This window comes from Oncorhynchus mykiss, chromosome 1, assembly GCF_057628025.1.
Source record: "Oncorhynchus mykiss isolate SJ-2025 chromosome 1, ASM5762802v1, whole genome shotgun sequence".
NCBI classification, from domain to species: Eukaryota; Metazoa; Chordata; class Actinopteri; order Salmoniformes; family Salmonidae; genus Oncorhynchus; species Oncorhynchus mykiss.
In genome coordinates, this window is record NC_143022.1 from 76,202,826 (window position 1) to 76,227,976 (window position 25,151).

At 44.9% G+C, this 25,151-nt stretch overlaps 1 protein-coding gene across 2 annotated transcripts in view; it reads left to right on the forward strand.

Moving 5' to 3' along the window:
• Window positions 1-25,151, forward strand: part of LOC110528891 (protocadherin-15) — a 275,550-nt gene that overhangs the window by 175,874 nt on the left and 74,525 nt on the right. For both annotated transcript variants that reach the window (XM_090240353.1, XM_021611090.3), the window contains one exon: window positions 1,166-1,282. In XM_090240353.1, coding sequence (XP_090096479.1) covers window positions 1,166-1,282 — 117 coding nt within the window. The remainder of the gene's footprint in view (window positions 1-1,165; window positions 1,283-25,151) is intronic.

Genomic DNA, 25,151 nt, shown 5'->3' on the forward strand with positions numbered 1-25,151 from the left:
AAGAAAATACTTTACTTTTTATGCCATACTTTTTCCCTGACACCTAAAAGTACTTGTTACACTTTGAATGCTTAGCAGGACAGGAAAATGGTCCAATTATATAATAGCCACGGATGTTCATTTCTTCTCCGCATTGTCTGAATCGGAGTACTTTCCCGATGATTTCTAGAACAGAAAAACATTCTAGCCGTTCTGATTGTTCTCAGAAACCAATGGATTGGGCCATTACTAGAACGGTGGCGGTTTGAACATTCGGAATTGGCTTTGATACTCTGATTGGTTGGAGATAATCTGATTGCTGATCACTTTGTTTTTTCCAACCTCCCTAATTTTGACTGAAGTATGTAGCGAACTATAGAGCAGCAAAATAATTCAATTTAAGTCAAAGAGCAAGCAATGTAGATGCACAGAGGTTAGGAAAAACCCTAGAAAGGCAGGAACCTAGGAAGAAACCTAGAGAGTACATGGCCATTTAGGCCAGATCGTTCTTCAATACGTTTAAGTTGACGTTCGGTACAGTTTACAGTTCAGTTTTTGTTTTTGTTCTACCTCGTTATTTTTAGTGCTACATTAATATTGATTACTGTAATGTTGGTTTGGAGCTTGCAGGAAAGGTGGTGGCAGGGTAGCCTAGTGGTTAGAGCATTGGACTAGTAACCGGAAGGTTGCAAGTTCAAATCCACGAGCTGACAAGGTACGAGTCTGTCGTTCTGCCTCTGAACAGGCAGTTAACCCACTAGGCCGTCATTGAAAATAAGAATTTGGTCTTAACTGACTTGCCTAGTTAAATAAAGGTAAAATAAATAAAACAACATAAAAACAGTAAAACTTGAAACTAATGAGTTTACAATCAGATATGAAATATGTACCACTGTCCTAAAGCAACGCTTGGGACCATACACATCTTGCAAAGGCCAATTTCCTTGGTTTCCTCAACATTCCATTATTTGGAATTAAGTATCTTGTGACATTAATTCACATAATAATGCTCCCACAGAACTTCAGCTAGACTTGCACATAGCAGTTCCAATCACAGTGTATAAAATAAATTGACCAACTTTCTCTTTTTTGTTTTTTAAGCGTTGGGGATACAAAAATGTAAAATTCAACATTCATAGTAGCCTACAGTACTTTATGTATCTATTCCTTTTCTTTTTATTCACAGGATATGAATGACTTCTCCCCGGTGTTTAGCCAAGCGCTGTACAAGGGCCTGGTGGCCCCCAACGCAGAGAAGGGAACGGTCATCGCCACTGTGTTCGCTGAGGACCAAGACCCTCCTGTGAGTTTCACTGATCTCTCTGTAACTAATGATTCATATCAAGATTAATATGTATTGGTTTTATAAAACAACGTTTTTAAAAACTTTTTGGGGCCGGGGACCGCTTTTGTGATAGCAAATCCATCAGGGAACCCCTCAAAATTAGAACACAACTCAAGTGACATAAAAAAAATATCATCCAAGGAGTTTCTAAACCCAGAGGCGCAAAATCACAAGACCTCCGGGAACGCTTGTGAAACAGACCAAGCAGACCAGGCCAGTGTCAATGAGAGAAATAAAAAATGCTTCCTTATTTGTTCATTTTCTCAAGCCAAAGGCATAACCTAGATTCGAGTCAATGTCTTAAGTAGTTGAACATGTTATTACTCCAACCTCGTGAAAATATTCATTTTCTGTACTGTCTTTGGTTTTACTATGACCTCGGCAGTGCATTGCCAGTTGAACCCGGTGTCGAACCCTAGGAAGGAATATTTTAATGGCCCACCTCTTTCTCAGTTTTCAAGAAAAAAATAATGGGGCAGAGATATATTCTCTTGTTGCAGCTTTATCATTAATATCCTGAAATTCAAAAAATATTCCATGAGGCAGAGAGAACTGCAGTTTTAAAGCTTAAATTATTGGTGGAGTACTGTAGATACCAATATCCCTATGAGCCTCCCAGGCCCATGTTGCCCAGGGTTAAGATCATAAATTGTAGAAACTTATTCCACTGTTCCCTTGGCCAAACATTTTTTAAATGTCCAATGCAGCTCTTTTTACACCCCTTCAAATTAATGGATTCGAGCACGCAGCCATGCAATCTCCATAGACAAACATTTGCAGTAGAATGGCCCATAATGAAGGGCTCAGTGACTTTCAACGTGGCACCGTCTTAGGATGCCACCTTTCAGTTTGTCAAATTTCTGCCCTGCTAGAGTGGTAAACAGTAAGTGCTGTTATTGTGAAGTGGAAACGTCTAGGAGCAACAAAGTCTCAGCCGCGAATTGGTAGTCCACACAAGCTCACAGAACGGGACTGGCGAGTTCTGAAGCTTCTAGAGCAAAAATTGTGTGTCCTTGGTTGCAACACTCACTGCTGAGTCCCAAACTGCCTCTGGAAGCAACGTCCGCACAAGAACTGTTCGTCGGGAGCTTCATGAAGTGGGTTTCCATTGCCGAGCAGCCACACACAAGCCTAAGATCACCATGCACAATGCCAAGCGTCGGCTGGAGTAGTGTAAAGCTCGCCGCCATTGGACTCTGGAGCAGTGGAAATGCGAGTGATGAATCACGCATCACCAGCTGGTAGTCCGATGGACGAATCTGGGTTTGGCGGATGCCAGGAGAACGCTACCTACCCGAATGCATAGTGCCAACTGTAAAGTTGGTGGAGGAGGAATAATGGTCTAGGGCTGCTTTTCAAAGTTCAGGCTAGGCCTCTTAGTTCAATTAAAGGGAAATCGTAACGCTACAGCATACAATGACATTCTAGACGATTCTGTGTTTCCAACTTTATGGGAATAGTTTGGGAAAGGCCCTTTCCTGTTTCGTTATGACAATGCCCTGTGCACAAAGCGAGGTCCATACAGAAATGGTTTGTAGACAACAGTGTGGAGGAACTTGATTGGCCTGCACAGATCTCTGATCTCAACCCAATCGAACACCTTTGGGATGAATTGGAATGCCGACTGCGAGACAGGCCTAATCGCCCAACATCCGTCCCCGACCTCACTAATGCTCTTGTGGCTGAATGGAAGCAGGTCCTCGCAGCAATGTTCCAACATCTAGTGGAAACCCTTCCTAGAAGATTGGGAGGCTTTTCTAGCAGCAATGGTGGGGAAGGGGCATCTCCATATTAAAGGGAAATGGAACACTTTGGGAAGTAAATCTAAACAAAGAGATGTATTCAATCCATTAACAATAAACATGTGCATTACAGTTATTTTCGATTGCTAAACAACAGCGGACACAACTGGAGTCACATGTGCAAAACTCTAACTACAGTCTGCACAGCAGCAGTTCATGTGGACCAAACTCTAGTTCGTTTTTCATTGCTTGAACACAGTTTACAAAACTCTACACACTTATCCCATGACTTTAACCACAACCTGCACAACACTGTGGATTTACAGCACTTTGTTCAAATGCTAACACACTGCTGTCAAAACTGTGAACCACACATTCAAAACGGAATAGATTTCAGCCTTGTGCCTTTCACACACTGCTGATTGCAATTTCAGCTGAAAGGCTAAGCAGGTGTCTTGTTTTAGACTTGTTAGTGAACACACACATATTACAGTATATATAGGTAGAGCTCAGAAAGACTAATTTTGGAAATGGAACAAGGAAGATGGGTTCGTGGAGGGAGAAGGGTGGCAGGGAGAGGGCGGATGCGTGGAGGAAGACAAAGAAGACAAAGAGCTGTTATTTCAGATGAAATAAGGGCTACACTTATAGACCATGTCATGAACCATGGTCTCTCATTGAGAGAGGCAGGGTTGAGGGTGCAACCCAATCTGCAAAGATCCACAGTGGCATCTGTAATGCGAATTTTCCATCATGCAAACAGGTGAGAGTTACATCCTTACAGTAAATGAAAACATTACAGGAATCTATTTTGTATTGCAATTATATAATATTTACACAGATATATATTACAGTAAGTTTGACAGGACCCAAAGGCTGCCCCCAACAGGGGGAAGAGGAAAAATATTTTCAGATGCGCAGGAAAATGCTATTGTTGACATGGTTGTTGTCAACAATGCAATAAAACTGCGGGAGATTCAAGATAGAGTGCTGGCTGATAATGATATATTTGAAAATGTTACAGTTTTTTTCGATTGCTAAACGACAGTGGACACAACTGGAGTCACATGTGCAAAGCTCTAACTACAGTCTGCACAGCAGCAGTTCATGTGGACCAAACTCTAGTTTGTTTTTCATTGCTTGAACACAGTTTTCAAAACTCTACACACTTATCTCATGACTTTAACCACAACCTGCACAACACTGTGGATTTACAGCACTTTGTTCAAATGCTAACACACTGCTGTCAAAACTGTGAACCACACATTCAAAACGGAATAGATTTCAGCCTTGTGCCTTTCAAACACTGCTGATTGCAATTTCAGCTGAAAGGCTAAGCAGGTGTCTTGTTTTAGACTTGTTAGTGAACACACACACATATTACAGTATATATAGGTAGAGCTCAGAAAGACTCATTTTGGAAATGGAACAAGGAAGATGGGTTCGTGGAGGGAGAAGGGTGGCAGGGAGAGGGCGGATGCGTGGAGGAAGACAAAGAAGACAAAGAGCTGTTATTTCAGATGAAATAAGGGCTACACTTATAGACCATGTCGTGAACCATGGTCTCTCATTGAAAGAGGCAGGGTTGAGGGTGCAACCCAATCTGCAAAGATCCACAGTGGCATCTGTAATGCGAATTTTCCATCATGCAAACAGGTGAGAGTTACATCCTTACAGTAAATGAAAACATTACAGGAATCTATTTTGTATTGCAATTATAGAATATTTACACAGATATATATTACAGTAAGTTTGACTGTAAAATATATTTTTACAAAAGGACCCAAAGGCTGCCCCCAACAGGGGGAAGAGGAAAAATATTTTCAGATGCGCAGGAAAATGCTATTGTTGACATGGTTGTTGTCAACAATGCAATAAAATTGCGGGAGATTCAAGATAGAGTGCTGGCTGATAATGATATATTTGAAAATGTTAATTCTGTCAGCACAACAGCTATTGCTTGAGTCCTAAAGAAACACCAAGTTACAATGAAACAGTTATACACTGTACCGTTCGAGAGAAACAGTGAACGGGTAAAAGAGCAAAGATATCAATATGTCCAGGTAAGACGTCTGAGGTTACGTACACAGCTATACAAAATATTTACAGTTAAAAAAACACTAGCATTTCTACAGTAAAACTGTGCACTTACTGTTTTTCAGAGAGTAATGGAGGTGGAAGCACTGGAAAGACCACATTCATTTGTATTTATCGATGAAGCTGGATTTAACCTTGCCAAAACACGGCGCAGAGGAAGGAATGTTATGGGTCAAAGGGCCACTGTGGAGGTTCCAGGCCAAAGGGGGGGAAATATCACCATGTGTGCTGCAATGGCCAATGATGGTTTGCTTCTCAACACACCACTCATTGGCCCATACAACACAGAAAGGCTTATAGCTTTCCTAGAACAGCTCTATGCTCAGCTAGTGCCAGCAGAACAGGGGGAGCCAGTAAGAAACCCCCAAGTTTTTGTCATAGTTTGCGATAACGTTGCTTTTCACCACTCTGCAGCTGTCACAGATTGGTTTGCAGCACATCACAGATTTATGGTTTTGTACCTGCCTGCATATTCACCCTTCCTCAACCCAATAGAGGAGTTTTTCTCTGCCTGGAGGTGGAAAGTGTTTGGTCACCACCCACATGACCAAATGTCTCTTTTGGCAGCCATGCGTGCCGGATGTGAGGACACGAGTCCAGAGGACTGCCAGGGATGGATAAGGCACTCCAGAAGGTTCTTCCCCAGGTGCATGGCAAGAGAAAACATTAGATGTGATGTTGAAGAAAACCTGTGGCCTGATGCTAGAGAGAGGCAGGATTAGCCCCTCAATTATTTGTTCGAATTACAGTATGTACTTTTAGTTTCTACCTTTTTTTTCTCATTACTGTAATTCCGTAAATTACTACCGACTATTGAAGCAAACTGCTAATTTTCATTTACCTTAAAGAATTGTTATGTTCTAAAAATTTTATAAATCATGTGAAAGAATGTCACTCTTTTCTTTGAAGAAAATATTACTTTGTATGAAGTCACTGAAATTGTTCAAACTGTAAAGATGAAAAGTTTGTATTTTCTGTATTGGTGGTTGATGCTAGTGTTTTTACTCTCAGTGTGTTCTGAGTGACAGTGTGTGTTATCTCAGTGAGGGTTGTGCATAGTGTTTGGCTGCACTGAGCGTGTTTTGAGCCATGTGTTAAGAGTTGTGTTGCTTGGAATGAGTTTTGCAGGTGATGTGAACTGTTTAGCTCAGGTGACTGTTGGTAGTGCAGACTGTAGTTAGAGTTTTGCACATGTGACTCCAGTTGTGCCCACTGTCGTTTAGCAATCGAAAAAAACTGTAAACACAAAAACATCTCTATATTTAGTATTTTGATTGCCAACAAGGTTTATTTGAGCTATGGTCAGCTGCATTTTAAATTTCCATAGTAACGACCGACGCCAGTGCATCACTGGCAGGAATCAGCAAATTGTCTGTGGTATTGAGAGTGAATCGAAGAACAGGATCTGCAGACAGCACTTTGCGGAGGCAGACTTCGAGATGAAGGGCACTTTCGATGCGGCAACCGGGAGTTTCCGAATGGAGAGGAGTCATAGGCCCACGTTGAAGCCCTCTGCTTGCGCCTCCGTTTGACATTTAGAGGGTTATGGTGTAGGGGTTCCCGACCGACCATCATCAAAAGCAACTGAGCGGAGGAAGCGACGCGAGTCAATGCAATGGAGCCCCAGAGGTAACGTTAACCGGTCATGACTGTTGTTGACTAGGCTAGCGTTAGACACTGGACAACTTTGTTGCAACTCTAGTTGAAGGTAACTAGCTAATTGCGTCTGAAGTGTTTTGTGTTACACCTCCCAGCAAATAACGTTAGCAAGCAACTCAACTGCAACTCAAATTGCAACAGAGTTTATCCGTGTACTCCTGTTATTAGGTAAAGTTAGTTACTGTAGCTAGCTTCCACCTCAAATAGTCAAGTACTGTAATACATGTTGTTGACAGATTTGTTTTTGTAATGTTTTGTTAGCTCCACCTCATTAGCTAGACGGAAGTTGACATACCTAATGTTTGCTGAAGTGTGTGTGTGTGTGTGTGTGTGTGTGTGTGTGTGTGTGTGTGTGTGTGTGTGTGTGTGTGTGTGTGTGTGTGTGTGTGTTGACAAAGCATACAACAGGTAGCTTGTTAATGCCAACTGATGTGGGTTCAGTTGTCTTAACAAAACGTTTGTTAATGTTTCTTTTCAAGATGACATCTTCATCCCTGAAAATGTTTTAATCCTGGATGGGGACTGTGCAGGAGGCAGGTGGTACATGCAAATACATGTTATGTCTAAGGCTATTGTCTATTTCAAGTATTTGCAGTGACTCTTGAAGATAACTATAGCCTAATAAATGCCTTAATTGTTTTCTACCAACAGGAAAGAATGGTTAGTACTGTCATGTACTGTCATGTTGTGTCTTGTTTCTGTCCTTTCCCTTCACCCTGTCTCCCTCTGCTGGTCGTTGTTAGGTTACCTTTTCTCCCCCTCTTTTCCCCAGCTGTGCCTTGTCTCCTCCTAACTACCTCGTCACCCCTTTTCCCACCTGTTCCCTTTTTCCCTCTGATTAGGTCTCTATATCTCTCTCTGTTCCTGCTCCTGTCCTTGTCGGATTCTTGTTTGTGTTGTTCATGCCTGAACCAGACTATCGTCATGTTTGCTGCAACCTTGTCCTGTCCTGTCGGAACCTGCCGGTCCATCTGAGCCTACGTTTTGTTTTGTTATTAAAGAAGCTCTGTTTACGTTAATTCGCTTTTGGGTCCTCATTCACGCACCGTAACAGAAGAATCCGACCAAGAATGGACCCAGCGACTTCGGATCCTCTCCACTCAGCCGTCGAGATCCAGGGAGCGATGCTAGGCAGACACAAGCAGGAATTGTCTGCTGCTCGGCATGCCGTTGAGACCCTGGCCACCCAAGTCTCCAACCTCACAGAACAGGTTCACCATCTCCGCCTCGATCCACCGGCCACTTCCAGGGCTTTCGAATCTCCGGAGCCCAGAATCAATAACCCGCCGTGTTACTCTGGGGAGCCCACTGAATGCCGCTCGTTCCTCACCCAGTGTGATATTGTGTTTTCTCTCCAGCCCAACACTTACTCCAGGAGCACTGCTCGTGTCGCCTACGTCATATCTCTCCTTACTGGACGGGCTCGTGAGTGGGGCACGGCAATCTGGGAGGCAAGGGCTGAGTGTACTAACCAGTATCAGGACTTTAAGGAGGAGATGATACGGGTTTTTGATCGATCTGTTTTTGTGGAGGAGGCTTCCAGGGCCCTGTCTTCCCTATGTCAGGGTAATCGATCCATAACAGACTACTCTATTGAGTTTCGCACTCTTGCTGCCTCCAGTGGCTGGAACGAGCCGGCTTTGCTCGCTCGTTTTCTGGAGGGTCTCCGCGCAGAGGTAAAGGATGAGATTCTCTCCCGGGAGGTTCCTTCCAGCGTGGATTCCTTGATTGAACTCGCTATTCGCATTGAGCGACGGGTTGATCTTCGTCACCGAGCTCGTGGAAAGGAGCTCGCGTTCTCCGTTGCCCCCCTCTCCGCATCACTACCATCTTCCTCTGCCGGCTCGGGTGCTGAGCCTATGCAGCTGGGAGGTATCCGCATCTCGACTAAGGAGAGGGAACGGAGAATCACCAACCGCCTCTGTCTCTATTGCGGTTCTGCTGGTCATTTTGTCACTTTATGTCCAGTAAAAGCCAGAGCTCATCAGTAAGCGGAGGGCTATTGGTGAGCGCTACTACTCCTGTCTCTCCTTCAAGATCCTGCACTACCTTGTCGGTCCATCTACGCTGGACCGGTTCGTCAGCTTCCTGCAGTGCCTTAATAGACTCTGGGGCGGAGGGCTGTTTTATGGACGAGACCTGGGCTCGGGAACATGACATTCCTCTCAGACAGTTAAGGGAGTCCACGGCCTTGTTCGCCCTGGATGGTAGTCCTCTCCCCAGGATTCAGCGTGAGACGCTACCTTTAACCCTCACTGTTTCTGGTAATCATAGCGAAACCATTTCTTTTTTAATTTTTCGTTCACCTTTTACACCTGTTGTTTTGGGCCATCCCTGGCTAGTTTGTCATAATCCTTCCATTAATTGGTCTAGTAATTCTATCCTCTCCTGGAACGTCTCTTGTCATGTGAAATGTTTAATGTCTGCTATCCCTCCTGTTTCCTCTGTCTCTTCTTCACAGGAGGAGCCTGGTGATTTGACAGGGGTGCCGGAGGAATATCACGATCTGCGCACGGTGTTCAGTCGGTCCAGGGCCACCTCTCTTCCTCCACACCGGTCGTATGATTGTAGTATTGATCTCCTTCCGGGAACCACTCCCCCCCGGGGTAGACTATACTCTCTGTCGGCTCCCGAACGTAAGGCTCTCGAAGATTATTTGTCTGTAGCTCTTGCCGCCGGTACCATAGTCCCCTCCTCCTCTCCCGCCGGAGCGGGGTTTTTTTTTGTTAAGAAGAAGGACGGGTCCCTGCGCCCCTGCATAGATTATCGAGGGCTGAATGACATAACAGTGAAGAATCGTTATCCGCTTCCTCTTATGTCTTCAGCCTTCGAGATCCTGCAGGGAGCCAGGTTTTTCACTAAGTTGGACCTTCGTAACGCTTACCATCTCGTGCGCATCAGGGAGGGGGACGAGTGGAAGACGGCGTTTAACACTCCGTTAGGGCACTTTGAATACCGGGTTCTTCCTTTCGGCCTCGCTAACGCTCCAGCTGTCTTTCAGGCATTAGTCAATGATGTCCTGAGAGACATGCTGAACATCTTTGTTTTCGTTTACCTTGACGATATCCTGATTTTTTCACTGTCACTCCAGATTCATGTTCAGCACGTTCGACGTGTCCTCCAGCGCCTTTTAGAGAATTGTCTTTTTGTGAAGGCTGAGAAGTGCTCTTTTCATGCCTCCTCCGTCACATTTCTCGGTTCTGTTATTTCCGCTGAAGGCATTAAGATGGATCCCGCTAAGGTCCAAGCTGTCATTGATTGGCCCGTCCCTAAGTCACGCGTCGAGTTGCAGCGCTTTCTCGGCTTCGCGAACTTCTATCGTCGTTTCATCCGTAATTTCGGTCAGGTGGCAGCCCCTCTCACAGCCCTTACTTCTGTCAAGACGTGCTTTAAGTGGTCCGTTTCCGCCCAGGGAGCTTTTGATCTCCTCAAGAATCGTTTTACATCCGCACCTATCCTTGTTACACCTGACGTCTCTAGACAGTTCATTGTCGAGGTTGACGCGTCAGAGGTGGGCGTGGGAGCCATTCTTTCTCAGCGCTCCTTCTCTGACGACAAGGTCCACCCTTGCGCGTATTTTTCTCATCGCCTGTCGCCGTCGGAACGTAACTATGATGTGGGAAACCGCGAACTGCTCGCCATCCGCTTAGCCCTAGGCGAATGGCGACAGTGGTTGGAGGGGGCGACCGTTCCTTTTGTCGTTTGGACTGACCATAGGAACCTTGAGTACATCCGTTCTGCCAAACGACTTAATGCGCGTCAGGCGCGCTGGGCGCTGTTTTTCGCTCGTTTCGAGTTCGTGATTTCTTATCGTCCGGGCTCTAAGAACACCAAGCCTGATGCTTTATCTCGTCTCTTCAGTTCTTCAGTAGCCTCCACTGACCCCGAGGGGATTCTCCCTGAGGGGCGTGTTGTCGGGTTGACTGTCTGGGGAATTGAGAGGCAGGTAAAGCAAGCACTCACTCAAACTCCGTCGCCGCGCGCTTGTCCCAGGAACCTTCTTTTCGTTCCCGTTCCTACTCGTCTGGCCGTTCTTCAGTGGGCTCACTCTGCCAAGTTAGCCGGCCACCCTGGCGTTCGGGGTACGCTTGCTTCCATTCGCCAGCGCTTTTGGTGGCCCACCCGGGAGCATGACACGCGTCGCTTCGTGGCTGCTTGTTCGGTCTGCGCGCAGACTAAGTCCGGTAACTCTCCTCCTGCCGGCCGTCTCAGGCCGCTTCCCATTCCCTCTCGACCGTGGTCTCACATCGCCTTAGATTTTGTCACCGGACTGCCTTCGTCAGCGGGGAAGACTGTTATTCTTACGGTTGTCGACAGGTTCTCTAAGGCGGCTCATTTTATTCCCCTTGCTAAGCTTCCTTCTGCTAAAGAGACGGCACAAATCATCATCGAGAATGTTTTCAGAATTCATGGCCTTCCGTCAGACGTCGTTTCGGACAGAGGTCCGCAATTCACGTCTCAATTTTGGAGGGAGTTTTGCCGTTTGATTGGGGCTTCCGTCAGTCTCTCTTCCGGCTTTCACCCCCAGTCTAACGGTCAAGCAGAACGGGCCAATCAGACTATTGGTCGCATCTTACGCAGTCTTTCTTTTCGCAACCCTGCGTCTTGGTCAGAACAGCTCCCCTGGGCAGAATACGCCCACAACTCGCTTCCTTCGTCTGCGACCGGGCTATCTCCTTTTCAGAGTAGCCTCGGGTACCAGCCTCCGCTGTTCTCATCTCAGTTCGCCGAGTCCAGCGTCCCCTCCGCTCAGGCTTTTGTCCAACGTTGCGAGCGCACCTGGAAGAGGGTCAGGTCTGCACTTTGCCGTTATAGGGCGCAGACTGTGAGGGCTGCTAATAAGCGTAGAACTAAGAGTCCTAGATATTGTCGCGGTCAGAGAGTTTGGCTATCCACTCAGAACCTTCCCCTTAAGACCACTTCTCGCAAGTTGACCCCGCGGTTCATTGGTCCGTTCCGTATTTCTCAGGTCATTAATCCTGTCGCAGTTCGACTTCTTCTTCCGCGATACCTTCGTCGCGTCCACCCCGTCTCCTGTATCAAGCCCGTTCTTCGCGCCCCCGCTCGTCTTCCCCCCCCCCCCCATCCTTGTCGAGGGCGCACCCATCTACAGGGTCCGTAGGATTTTGGACATGCGTCCTCGGGGCCGTGGTCATCAGTACCTAGTAGATTGGGAGGGGTACGGTCCTGAGGAGAGGAGTTGGGTTCCCTCTCGGGACGTGCTGGACCGTGCACTGATCGATGATTTCCTCCGTTGCCGCCAGGTTTCCTCCTCGAGTGCGCCAGGAGGCGCTCGGTGAGTGGGGGGGTACTGTCATGTACTGTCATGTTGTGTCTTGTTTCTGTCCTTTCCCTTCACCCTGTCTCCCTCTGCTGGTCGTTGATAGGTTACCTTTTCTCCCCCTCTTTTCCCCAGCTGTGCCTTGTCTCCTCCTAACTACCTCGTCACCCCTTTTCCCACCTGTTCCCTTTTTCCCTCTGATTAGGTCTCTATATCTCTCTCTGTTCCTGCTCCTGTCCTTGTCGGATTCTTGTTTGTGTTGTTCATGCCTGAACCAGACTATCGTCATGTTTGCTGCAACCTTGTCCTGTCCTGTCGGAACCTGCCGGTCCATCTGAGCCTACGTTTTGTTTTGTTATTAAAGAAGCTCTGTTTACGTTAATTCGCTTTTGGGTCCTCATTCACGCACCGTAACAAGTACAGCATGCCAAACTGACCAGAGTGTTCCTGTGCTGCGGTGGAGAAGAGGTCCACCGGGACCATCACTAAAGAGCTCAGGGCCCAGCTAGATTGAGCTCACGATCATCAGTATACAAACGAGTCCTGCCCCTATACGCCACAGATGGAGCTGACGGAGAGTGAGATCAGTGAACTCGCAGAATCACAATCATCACAGTGCAAACTAAGATATACTATCAATCACTTTGGGGGAGCGGGATGGTGTTCCGAAAATGGAGAAGGAGCAGGCCATTCAACAGCGAATTCAAAGATACACCCCTACATAAAGGGAATCAGAGTGGAATTGTTTTTCCACCAATTTTTTTGTATACCCGTTTCAATGGATGTGCTACCTTGTCCCGGTTCTGCTGTTTCGACTCTCTCTCTCAACCTATTAATGCTGAGCGTTGAAAAGCAGTTGCTCCTGAGGTGTTGAACTGTTGCACCCTCTATAACCACTGTGGTTATTATTTTGATGTAAAAAAGGCTTTTGTAAAATATATTTGATTGATTGTTTGCTCTGCTGGATGCTGTGTATCCACTAATTGTCTGAGTGATGGGACATTTTTATATTATCTGTAACATATTTTGGTGTGTATTTAATCTGCATCTTAACTTCTTAAAGTGGCAATCAGCAGTAGAAACAATAACAAAGGCACTCCCTGCTCCTCTTTTGGTAAAAAAGCTAAGGGATTGGGCTGGAGAAATGTAACCACTCTCAAATTCATAGACAGAGCTATAGATGCGAAGACTGACCATCTATGACATCAAAATTGTAATCTTGTTTCTATGATCTGTTTCCACTACCATGTGCCCAGTTCGCTTTGGATAAAGGCGTCTGCTAAATGGCATATATTATTCATGTCTACTTTGACTCTGACTAGCTGCCCATTGTAGTTACTATTCCTTTCCTATAGATGGAGGCCAAGGCTAGTTGAAGTCACTACTCTAGCGACAGGGGTACGGGATTAGTGCACACTGAAAGTAGTTTTATCTTCAAAGCAAGTTTTTCTGGTTACGCTTGAACCTGTTGTTATAGTGAACAAGCTAACTAATACTATTTTTACATAAGGCGCAGGCATTAGGTCTATGTCTTACGCTAGGCTAGCTTTACCAAATGAACTGGTTTTATTCAAACTTTTGCTCAATGCCTTTGCTTCTGGCTATGCACACTTTATGGAAGAAACGACACACGCAGAGACCTCGTCCAATTCTCTCTTGTGCCCATAGGGTGAGCTGGCGATAAACTGCCAGCCTATATGCTCTGCAATCAAAAAAAAGCAAAGTTAGTCTGATACCGAAACGAAATCACAATGTATTTATAAAGAGCACGCCCCATTATTGGTTAGAATGAGATTTCATGAATCATGATGCTGTCTGCGATTGGAACTCTAGTCGTCTAATCTAAAGGTAAATGTGTTACCAACGCGCCAAACAGAGCTGATGATAAACATCGTTATAGGATACTGATTATATATACTGAGCACCGACACATCCAATAAATACATCGCAACCAAGACAGATTGACAGGAACCTCTGACTGGATGTAATACAGTCACCATCCAGACAGATTGACAGGAACCACTGACTGGATGTAATACAGTCACCATCCAGACAGATTGACAGGAACCACTGACTGGATGTAATACAGTCACCATCCAGACAGACTGACAGGAACCACTGACTGGATGTAATACAGTCACCATCCAGACAGATTGACAGGAACCTCTGACTGGATGTAATACAGTCACCATCCAGACAGATTGACAGGAACCACTGACTGGATGTAATACAGTCACCATCCAGACAGATTGACAGGAACCACTGACTGGATGTAATACAGCCACCATCCAGACAGATTGACAGGAACCTCTGACTGGATGCAATACAGCCACCATCCGCTGGGATTTTGTGCTGTATCTCCACCATCTCTCTACAACACACACACTCCTACTCTAGCCATTACCTGGCAGCATCCCCACTCACACCAGTTTGTGTTTGCCTACGCCGACCGTAGGCGGCATATCCTTGTTGTCACAGTTACAAGAACGAACTCTTTGATCTGGGGCAACGATCGGCTCAAACATGAACGTCTTCAGTAGGTTTATTGGCTCCCTAACTAACATGATTTCATTCTCAGACTCGGAGCGACTCTGTAAATTCAGCCATTTTTGTGAGTTCCAAAATGTTCTCTCCTGCCAGTGACGCAACAATGCCAATATGATGATTTACAGTTCGCCGTCGTTCTAAATCATAGTGTTTCCATTCCCCTTTATAGCCCATGATTTTGGAATGAGATGTTCGATGAGTGGGTGTCCACATACTTTTGGTCGTGTAGTGTATATGCAGTGCTTCTGTGGACCCCACTTTGAGAACCCCTGTTAAAGAGAACAGCGATTTCCACCGCTTAAGGCATCACAGCTGATTACACAAACTATTGTTTATTACACAGCATAGTGAAATACAGCACTACCAGCAAAAACCAATGTTCTCTTCGTAAAAATAGCTACCTGATTGTGTTGCATCTGTTCTGTTCCCACAGTTGTCATAATGTGATGATTATTTCTGTTAAGTATGTTAAACAACACACTCTTCCAGTCTCACCCTTCTGTTTATCTGTCTCTGTCTTCATTGGCTTTGCCATGGCTGAGCAGTTCCACACCGACTTCCTGGAATATGCTTTTTCTTTTGCCCGGCTGCAAACCAGAGGAATGAAATTACACCATACAGCACCATCAGTTTGACACCCTGTTGCACTCAGAAATGATTTCCCTATCACAGGCGAGACTGTACAGGGGCAGGGGGAAATCAGTATAGGTTTTTGTAATGCCTCACACCGCACTCAGCTAACTTTTACTGCTTCCCGTTCGCTCTGTCAATAGGGCAACAAGGCCATTACGATAAAGCAAAGACACATTTGCAATCTAATAAATGCTAGAGAACAAGGTTATTTTGTCCCCCAAAAAATGTGGTTCAGCTTCATCAACCCTATGCCAAAGGAAGGTGGGTTTATTGGCGGTGCAATCACCTAAATATTTTATAGCCCCGTAGGTGAGTCAGTATTCTACCTCACATGCTCCCTCTCTTTTCTTTTCTTTTGAGATTGGAGTTGTTTTTCACTATAACAAGTGCTCAGCATAGTTACATCATGTCTTGAGGTCTGTTGTCTATTTTCTAACCTGGTCTGTATCCCTCTCTTTCCTTTCTCTCCCTGGCAGTCTCTTTGGCAAGGATTTTTATATAATTGAATGACATGCCTTTTTTTATAGTCTGCATCATTATATTTGACTCTTGTGTGAATTGTGTCCATCTAAAACATTGCAGCCATCAGACACAATCCTCATCTGACGCTTCTCGAATCTATCTGCTCGTTATACCCTCCCGGGGGTCTGGAGAAACGGCCAGTAATTGTAGACTGGACTGGAACTTGGTGTGAAAGGACCTCCTGCTGGCTGTGTTCCCTCCAGGGTAGGGGGCCTCCGTGGTGTTTGTAGCAGAGGAACAGTACACGTCCCTGGGGTTCACTCTAAACCTGTCAATCACAACCGTGTGGATCTGAACATTTCACACAACATAGTTAACCTGCACTCTCTGTGCATGTGTATTGTTCGTTCTGTCTGTCTGTCTGTCTGTCCGTCTGTCCGTCTGTCCGTCTGTCCGTCTGTCCGTCCGTCCGTCCGTCCGTCCGTCCGTCCGTCCGTCCGTCCGTCCGTCTGTCTGAGAGCACAGTAACAAGTGGGCTGTAGTTGTGCCTCCTTTCCACAGCAGAGCTGATGAGGGAAACAGGGACGGAGAACAGAAATGGAATTCAATCTCTGACATGAACTGTTCTGTGTTTTGGGCTGCACCATACAGTTCAAAACACTTATTCAAATGTTCATTTCGACTTGATTCCATGCAAAGACAAAGGCTGAGAATACAAAGGCATATACGGAAGCGTCTCATCTTATTGCTTACTAGAATTGAAGGAAATCAATTAGAGAAGTGTAATGAATACCTATTATTAAAGTCCTCGGGGCTCCCGAGTGGCGCAGCGTTCTGAGGCACTGCATCTCAGTGTTAGAGGTGTCACTACAGACCCTGATTCGATTCCAGGCTGTAAAACAAAACACTTTTTTTGAGGGCCTCTTCTTAAAAGAGGAGGATCCCATCAGCTTTCTATAGGCTAAGCTTACTATATTTGTTTATCAACTTTTTAATATTAAGCACATTGCTTTTCTTTACAACAGGAGCATAGCCTACCTGGCTGGCACAAAAATTAACCACGGGAAAAGCATCCTCCATTCGCTATATAAGTGCATAGATAATGGTCCATTCTAAATCAAAACTAATTTCACACATACTGTATATTATTTAGTAGGGCTGGGCGATGTGACAATATATATATATTGTGTGGTGATAGAAAAATGTCTATCGTTTCATATTATGCTCTATTGTTTATTTCGTTGTGTCGCAAATCACACTCTTTACGGCAGTATTGTTTTCAAGTTACAGTATTTCCTTTATAACATTTTTAATGACATCACAAAATAACAACCAAAATTACATTATTATTCTTTAGATCGCCTCTTACCATTCCCCAAGTTCTATGTTAGAAATATTGTTCCAGTATTCACTCCAGAACGTGCTAAAGTTTCAGCTGGAAAATGTCTGTGAAAGAAAGGCACATTCCTGTGTGAATTTGGAGAGGGATGTTCTCTCCTTGACTTACAACACAGTGTGGGCTGTCAACCCCCCACCAGCTCCCTTCTCCCTCCTCTGTGGGTGAAAGCGGGTCTGGCTGAACTTATTTATTGCAAAGCTGATCTGACCTATTTGGATCCTTACAGGACAGTAAGGACAGTTAGCTTGCGAGCCAGCCAGCTAACGTTAGCTAGCTAACAGTACTCTTTAACTTGAAATTAAAACAACTTTCTGACAAAATTTGAAATATGTAATATCTGAACATGTAGTTAGCTAGACTATCTTATCCGAATACATGGATGGATGCTTCTCCCTCTCTGTCACGGATGCCATGGTTGCCTTAGTTTGAAGATGTAATCCGGAGACAGGTGTTTTATACAACAGCCTTCTTTGTGTTGTCTTTTCGACTCCGTCTGCATATTTGCAATCAAACGGCAGAATATCATACTCTAATTCCACTGTGCATTCCACTGATTTCAAAACTTTCAAAACAAAGTGGAGAGCAACACCAGGATTACCTACATATACTGAGCAGCTTATGTTATAGACAGAAGCATGCTACATGCCAGACTAATCTGAACTCATCTCTCGGCTTGTTCAGCCCAAACATTAACTCAGGCAATCATGGCTAGGGAAGGCTCCTCACTTTTTCTGTGGCTTAACCAACTAGGCTCGTAATAAATTATATATATCATTTTATTTGTATTTACAGATTGCATACAAGTTTGATATTAAGGCACATGAAAGTTCCTGAAGGTATTTCTGCCAAAACACATTTTTATACACATTTTAAAAAGTTTACGTTCAAATGGCTCTCCTGTGAAGTAGTGACACATGACACGCCTAGTTTCCTGAAAATAGTCACATATAAAATGATACAAAATAATGCCACGGTATTCTAAGCAGATCTTGTCTGCTAAATTAACTAGTGTAGCCCACAGCCATATGCAATAGCCACAACAGGACCTAACATAAGGACAACTCTGAGTATGCAATTCTGTTCTTCTGAAATAGACTACATTTTCTTCATATCATGTTTCTTTAGACCTGTCTAAAATACATAATGTATTCATTGTGAAGGTGTTGGCTATATTACATTTATTTATGAGACTTTTTAAAATGTAGAAGTTTCAAAGATCTGCATCAGTGGCTTGTTGGCTATGCATGGAAGTCACAAGATACCAAACGTGTTATGTAAATAATAACAGTTAATTACCGTGTAACCGGCAGCTGTTTGCTTGACAATCACCAGCTGACAAAATTTTATGACCGCCACAGCCCTAGTCCCAACATACATTTCTTAGATGTCAAAGTGGTAAATATCTCCATTTTTGGTGAGTGTTTTCCCCAGCAGAAGGCATAAAATATTTATGGTCTGTGAGCAAAAAGCCAGACAAGGGGAGTTGCTGTAAACCTGAAAGCACTAGTAGATATTGTAAGATGTTACTGTATCTACAGTCAAGGCAATCCACATAGTACTGCTGTCTTGGAACCAGTATGAGACCTGCCATTGAATGTCAAATGTGGAAACTGGAAATGTTGATACTGAACTGCACAGTTTATAGGGGAAGGGAAATGGGGAGAGGACATAATCTCATTTTTATAAATGTTTATTTTAAATAGGTGCATGGTCTCTGATCCTGAGGGCTTGTTTGGCCTTTCAACTCACACTGCAGTGGCCAAATGGCCTGGGGTTCTACTTCTTAGTAATATTTCAAAGTCAAAGCTTGGCCTTACATGTTAAGGAACAGCATATGACTGGTGTTGGAATCCGAAATGGTGTGCCTTTATTGGTTGCCCTTGGGCAAGATACCGTACTTAGCCTATGCCATTATGTTCAACTGAAATACAAATTCAGACAGAATGCTGACACTTTTGTTACAATATTTGGTAGGTGCCGTGTGCAGTTGCCAAACAAAAATACATTTGGTTTCTGTTCTTATTATGCTCAGTTTGGATCTAACACAAATGCCGTATTCTACGCACACAGCCTGGATGTTACACACATGCCCCTCAGTGTATCCGTAAGCTCTCTCTGATGATTTCTCACAACCTTCGGCAGATGTATTTGTGTGAGTAAACCACCCAAGGGATCTAACATCTCTAACACCCGCATTTGCTCAGTTCTGCCCAGTTTGACTCTACAGCACAGAAAACCCATTAGGCTTTTTCAAGCCCCGCATTCTCAGTTCTGCTGAAGGGCACTGAAGTATTATCTTCTATTAGAAGACAGTAAGAAAAAAAAGTGTGTGGGGGGGGGGGGAGGGGGAATGTGGAGCTTGAAAGTGGTATAATTGAAAAAGATAGTTATGAGATAATCAGCTATCTGAAAGCATTATTAATCTTAATTAAAGGGTCATATTAAAGTCCCAGCTTTCATCAATACCTTAAAGTGGATTTGATTTGGGGATGGAGGGATAGGGTGGGTGTTATTTAACCCCAAGAGATGATGGGTTTCATCTATGAATACAGTAAAGGGTAATGTGATGAGCTGTCCTCCTACTGGTAATGAGGAGATGAGACTATGTCGTGTAGTCACAGTGTAGCAGAGGTAGTTCATCGAGGTTCACTTGCATGGAGAGTACCTGCCGGAGACAATAGCGAAATCGGAAAACACACCCATGAGTCATATTCACGACCTAGGTTCGTGATCCGGTCAGGTGAATTGGGGATCCGTTAGCTTCTCAAGCTACTGTAGAGTTAGAGTAAAGCAAACTGTAAGTCAGTTCTTTCAGACTACTTCAACCCACCTGTGTGAAAATACTAATAAAATATCATAGCATCACTGCTGTCCCCTTGAGCAATATACAAAATCAAAAGTAAAAATATTTGTTTTTTTATTTAACTTTTATTTAACTAGGCAAGTCAGTTCAAGTCAGTTCTTCCGGCTTTCACCCCCAGTCTAACGGTCAAGCAGAACGGGCCAATCAGACTATTGGTCGCATCTTACGCAGTCTTTCTTTTCGCAACCCTGCGTCTTGGTCAGAACAGCTCCCCTGGGCAGAATACGCCCACAACTCGCTTCCTTCGTCTGCGACCGGGCTATCTCCTTTTCAGAGTAGCCTCGGGTACCAGCCTCCGCTGTTCTCATCTCAGTTCGCCGAGTCCAGCGTCCCCTCCGCTCAGGCTTTTGTCCAACGTTGCGAGCGCACCTGGAAGAGGGTCAGGTCTGCACTTTGCCGTTATAGGGCGCAGACTGTGAGGGCTGCTAATAAGCGTAGAACTAAGAGTCCTAGATATTGTCGCGGTCAGAGAGTTTGGCTATCCACTCAGAACCTTCCCCTTAAGACCACTTCTCGCAAGTTGACCCCGCGGTTCATTGGTCCGTTCCGTATTTCTCAGGTCATTAATCCTGTCGCAGTTCGACTTCTTCTTCCGCGATACCTTCGTCGCGTCCACCCCGTCTCCTGTATCAAGCCCGTTCTTCGCGCCCCCGCTCGTCTTCCCCCCCCCCCCCATCCTTGTCGAGGGCGCACCCATCTACAGGGTCCGTAGGATTTTGGACATGCGTCCTCGGGGCCGTGGTCATCAGTACCTAGTAGATTGGGAGGGGTACGGTCCTGAGGAGAGGAGTTGGGTTCCCTCTCGGGACGTGCTGGACCGTGCACTGATCGATGATTTCCTCCGTTGCCGCCAGGTTTCCTCCTCGAGTGCGCCAGGAGGCGCTCGGTGAGTGGGGGGGTACTGTCATGTACTGTCATGTTGTGTCTTGTTTCTGTCCTTTCCCTTCACCCTGTCTCCCTCTGCTGGTCGTTGATAGGTTACCTTTTCTCCCCCTCTTTTCCCCAGCTGTGCCTTGTCTCCTCCTAACTACCTCGTCACCCCTTTTCCCACCTGTTCCCTTTTTCCCTCTGATTAGGTCTCTATATCTCTCTCTGTTCCTGCTCCTGTCCTTGTCGGATTCTTGTTTGTGTTGTTCATGCCTGAACCAGACTATCGTCATGTTTGCTGCAACCTTGTCCTGTCCTGTCGGAACCTGCCGGTCCATCTGAGCCTACGTTTTGTTTTGTTATTAAAGAAGCTCTGTTTACGTTAATTCGCTTTTGGGTCCTCATTCACGCACCGTAACAAGTACAGCATGCCAAACTGACCAGAGTGTTCCTGTGCTGCGGTGGAGAAGAGGTCCACCGGGACCATCACTAAAGAGCTCAGGGCCCAGCTAGATTGAGCTCACGATCATCAGTATACAAACGAGTCCTGCCCCTATACGCCACAGATGGAGCTGACGGAGAGTGAGATCAGTGAACTCGCAGAATCACAATCATCACAGTGCAAACTAAGATATACTATCAATCACTTTGGGGGAGCGGGATGGTGTTCCGAAAATGGAGAAGGAGCAGGCCATTCAACAGCGAATTCAAAGATACACCCCTACATAAAGGGAATCAGAGTGGAATTGTTTTTCCACCAATTTTTTTGTATACCCGTTTCAATGGATGTGCTACCTTGTCCCGGTTCTGCTGTTTCGACTCTCTCTCTCAACCTATTAATGCTGAGCGTTGAAAAGCAGTTGCTCCTGAGGTGTTGAACTGTTGCACCCTCTATAACCACTGTGGTTATTATTTTGATGTAAAAAAGGCTTTTGTAAAATATATTTGATTGATTGTTTGCTCTGCTGGATGCTGTGTATCCACTAATTGTCTGAGTGATGGGACATTTTTATATTATCTGTAACATATTTTGGTGTGTATTTAATCTGCATCTTAACTTCTTAAAGTGGCAATCAGCAGTAGAAACAATAACAAAGGCACTCCCTGCTCCTCTTTTGGTAAAAAAGCTAAGGGATTGGGCTGGAGAAATGTAACCACTCTCAAATTCATAGACAGAGCTATAGATGCGAAGACTGACCATCTATGACATCAAAATTGTAATCTTGTTTCTATGATCTGTTTCCACTACCATGTGCCCAGTTCGCTTTGGATAAAGGCGTCTGCTAAATGGCATATATTATTCATGTCTACTTTGACTCTGACTAGCTGCCCATTGTAGTTACTATTCCTTTCCTATAGATGGAGGCCAAGGCTAGTTGAAGTCACTACTCTAGCGACAGGGGTACGGGATTAGTGCACACTGAAAGTAGTTTTATCTTCAAAGCAAGTTTTTCTGGTTACGCTTGAACCTGTTGTTATAGTGAACAAGCTAACTAATACTATTTTTACATAAGGCGCAGGCATTAGGTCTATGTCTTACGCTAGGCTAGCTTTACCAAATGAACTGGTTTTATTCAAACTTTTGCTCAATGCCTTTGCTTCTGGCTATGCACACTTTATGGAAGAAACGACACACGCAGAGACCTCGTCCAATTCTCTCTTGTGCCCATAGGGTGAGCTGGCGATAAACTGCCAGCCTATATGCTCTGCAATCAAAAAAAAGCAAAGTTAGTCTGATACCGAAACGAAATCACAATGTATTTATAAAGAGCACGCCCCATTATTGGTTAGAATGAGATTTCATGAATCATGATGCTGTCTGCGATTGGAACTCTAGTCGTCTAATCTAAAGGTAAATGTGTTACCAACGCGCCAAACAGAGCTGATGATAAACATCGTTATAGGATACTGATTATATATACTGAGCACCGACACATCCAATAAATACATCGCAACCAAGACAGATTGACAGGAACCTCTGACTGGATGTAATACAGTCACCATCCAGACAGATTGACAGGAACCACTGACTGGATGTAATACAGTCACCATCCAGACAGATTGACAGGAACCACTGACTGGATGTAATACAGTCACCATCCAGACAGACTGACAGGAACCACTGACTGGATGTAATACAGTCACCATCCAGACAGATTGACAGGAACCTCTGACTGGATGTAATACAGTCACCATCCAGACAGATTGACAGGAACCACTGACTGGATGTAATACAGTCACCATCCAGACAGATTGACAGGAACCACTGACTGGATGTAATACAGCCACCATCCAGACAGATTGACAGGAACCTCTGACTGGATGCAATACAGCCACCATCCGCTGGGATTTTGTGCTGTATCTCCACCATCTCTCTACAACACACACACTCCTACTCTAGCCATTACCTGGCAGCATCCCCACTCACACCAGTTTGTGTTTGCCTACGCCGACCGTAGGCGGCATATCCTTGTTGTCACAGTTACAAGAACGAACTCTTTGATCTGGGGCAACGATCGGCTCAAACATGAACGTCTTCAGTAGGTTTATTGGCTCCCTAACTAACATGATTTCATTCTCAGACTCGGAGCGACTCTGTAAATTCAGCCATTTTTGTGAGTTCCAAAATGTTCTCTCCTGCCAGTGACGCAACAATGCCAATATGATGATTTACAGTTCGCCGTCGTTCTAAATCATAGTGTTTCCATTCCCCTTTATAGCCCATGATTTTGGAATGAGATGTTCGATGAGTGGGTGTCCACATACTTTTGGTCGTGTAGTGTATATGCAGTGCTTCTGTGGACCCCACTTTGAGAACCCCTGTTAAAGAGAACAGCGATTTCCACCGCTTAAGGCATCACAGCTGATTACACAAACTATTGTTTATTACACAGCATAGTGAAATACAGCACTACCAGCAAAAACCAATGTTCTCTTCGTAAAAATAGCTACCTGATTGTGTTGCATCTGTTCTGTTCCCACAGTTGTCATAATGTGATGATTATTTCTGTTAAGTATGTTAAACAACACACTCTTCCAGTCTCACCCTTCTGTTTATCTGTCTCTGTCTTCATTGGCTTTGCCATGGCTGAGCAGTTCCACACCGACTTCCTGGAATATGCTTTTTCTTTTGCCCGGCTGCAAACCAGAGGAATGAAATTACACCATACAGCACCATCAGTTTGACACCCTGTTGCACTCAGAAATGATTTCCCTATCACAGGCGAGGCTGTACAGGGGCAGGGGGAAATCAGTATAGGTTTTTGTAATGCCTCACACCGCACTCAGCTAACTTTTACTGCTTCCCGTTCGCTCTGTCAATAGGGCAACAAGGCCATTACGATAAAGCAAAGACACATTTGCAATCTAATAAATGCTAGAGAACAAGGTTATTTTGTCCCCCAAAAAATGTGGTTCAGCTTCATCAACCCTATGCCAAAGGAAGGTGGGTTTATTGGCGGTGCAATCACCTAAATATTTTATAGCCCCGTAGGTGAGTCAGTATTCTACCTCACATGCTCCCTCTCTTTTCTTTTCTTTTGAGATTGGAGTTGTTTTTCACTATAACAAGTGCTCAGCATAGTTACATCATGTCTTGAGGTCTGTTGTCTATTTTCTAACCTGGTCTGTATCCCTCTCTTTCCTTTCTCTCCCTGGCAGTCTCTTTGGCAAGGATTTTTATATAATTGAATGACATGCCTTTTTTTATAGTCTGCATCATTATATTTGACTCTTGTGTGAATTGTGTCCATCTAAAACATTGCAGCCATCAGACACAATCCTCATCTGACGCTTCTCGAATCTATCTGCTCGTTATACCCTCCCGGGGGTCTGGAGAAACGGCCAGTAATTGTAGACTGGACTGGAACTTGGTGTGAAAGGACCTCCTGCTGGCTGTGTTCCCTCCAGGGTAGGGGGCCTCCGTGGTGTTTGTAGCAGAGGAACAGTACACGTCCCTGGGGTTCACTCTAAACCTGTCAATCACAACCGTGTGGATCTGAACATTTCACACAACATAGTTAACCTGCACTCTCTGTGCATGTGTATTGTTCGTTCTGTCTGTCTGTCCGTCTGTCCGTCTGTCCGTCTGTCCGTCTGTCCGTCTGTCCGTCCGTCCGTCCGTCCGTCCGTCCGTCCGTCCGTCCGTCCGTCCGTCCGTCCGTCTGTCTGAGAGCACAGTAACAAGTGGGCTGTAGTTGTGCCTCCTTTCCACAGCAGAGCTGATGAGGGAAACAGGGACGGAGAACAGAAATGGAATTCAATCTCTGACATGAACT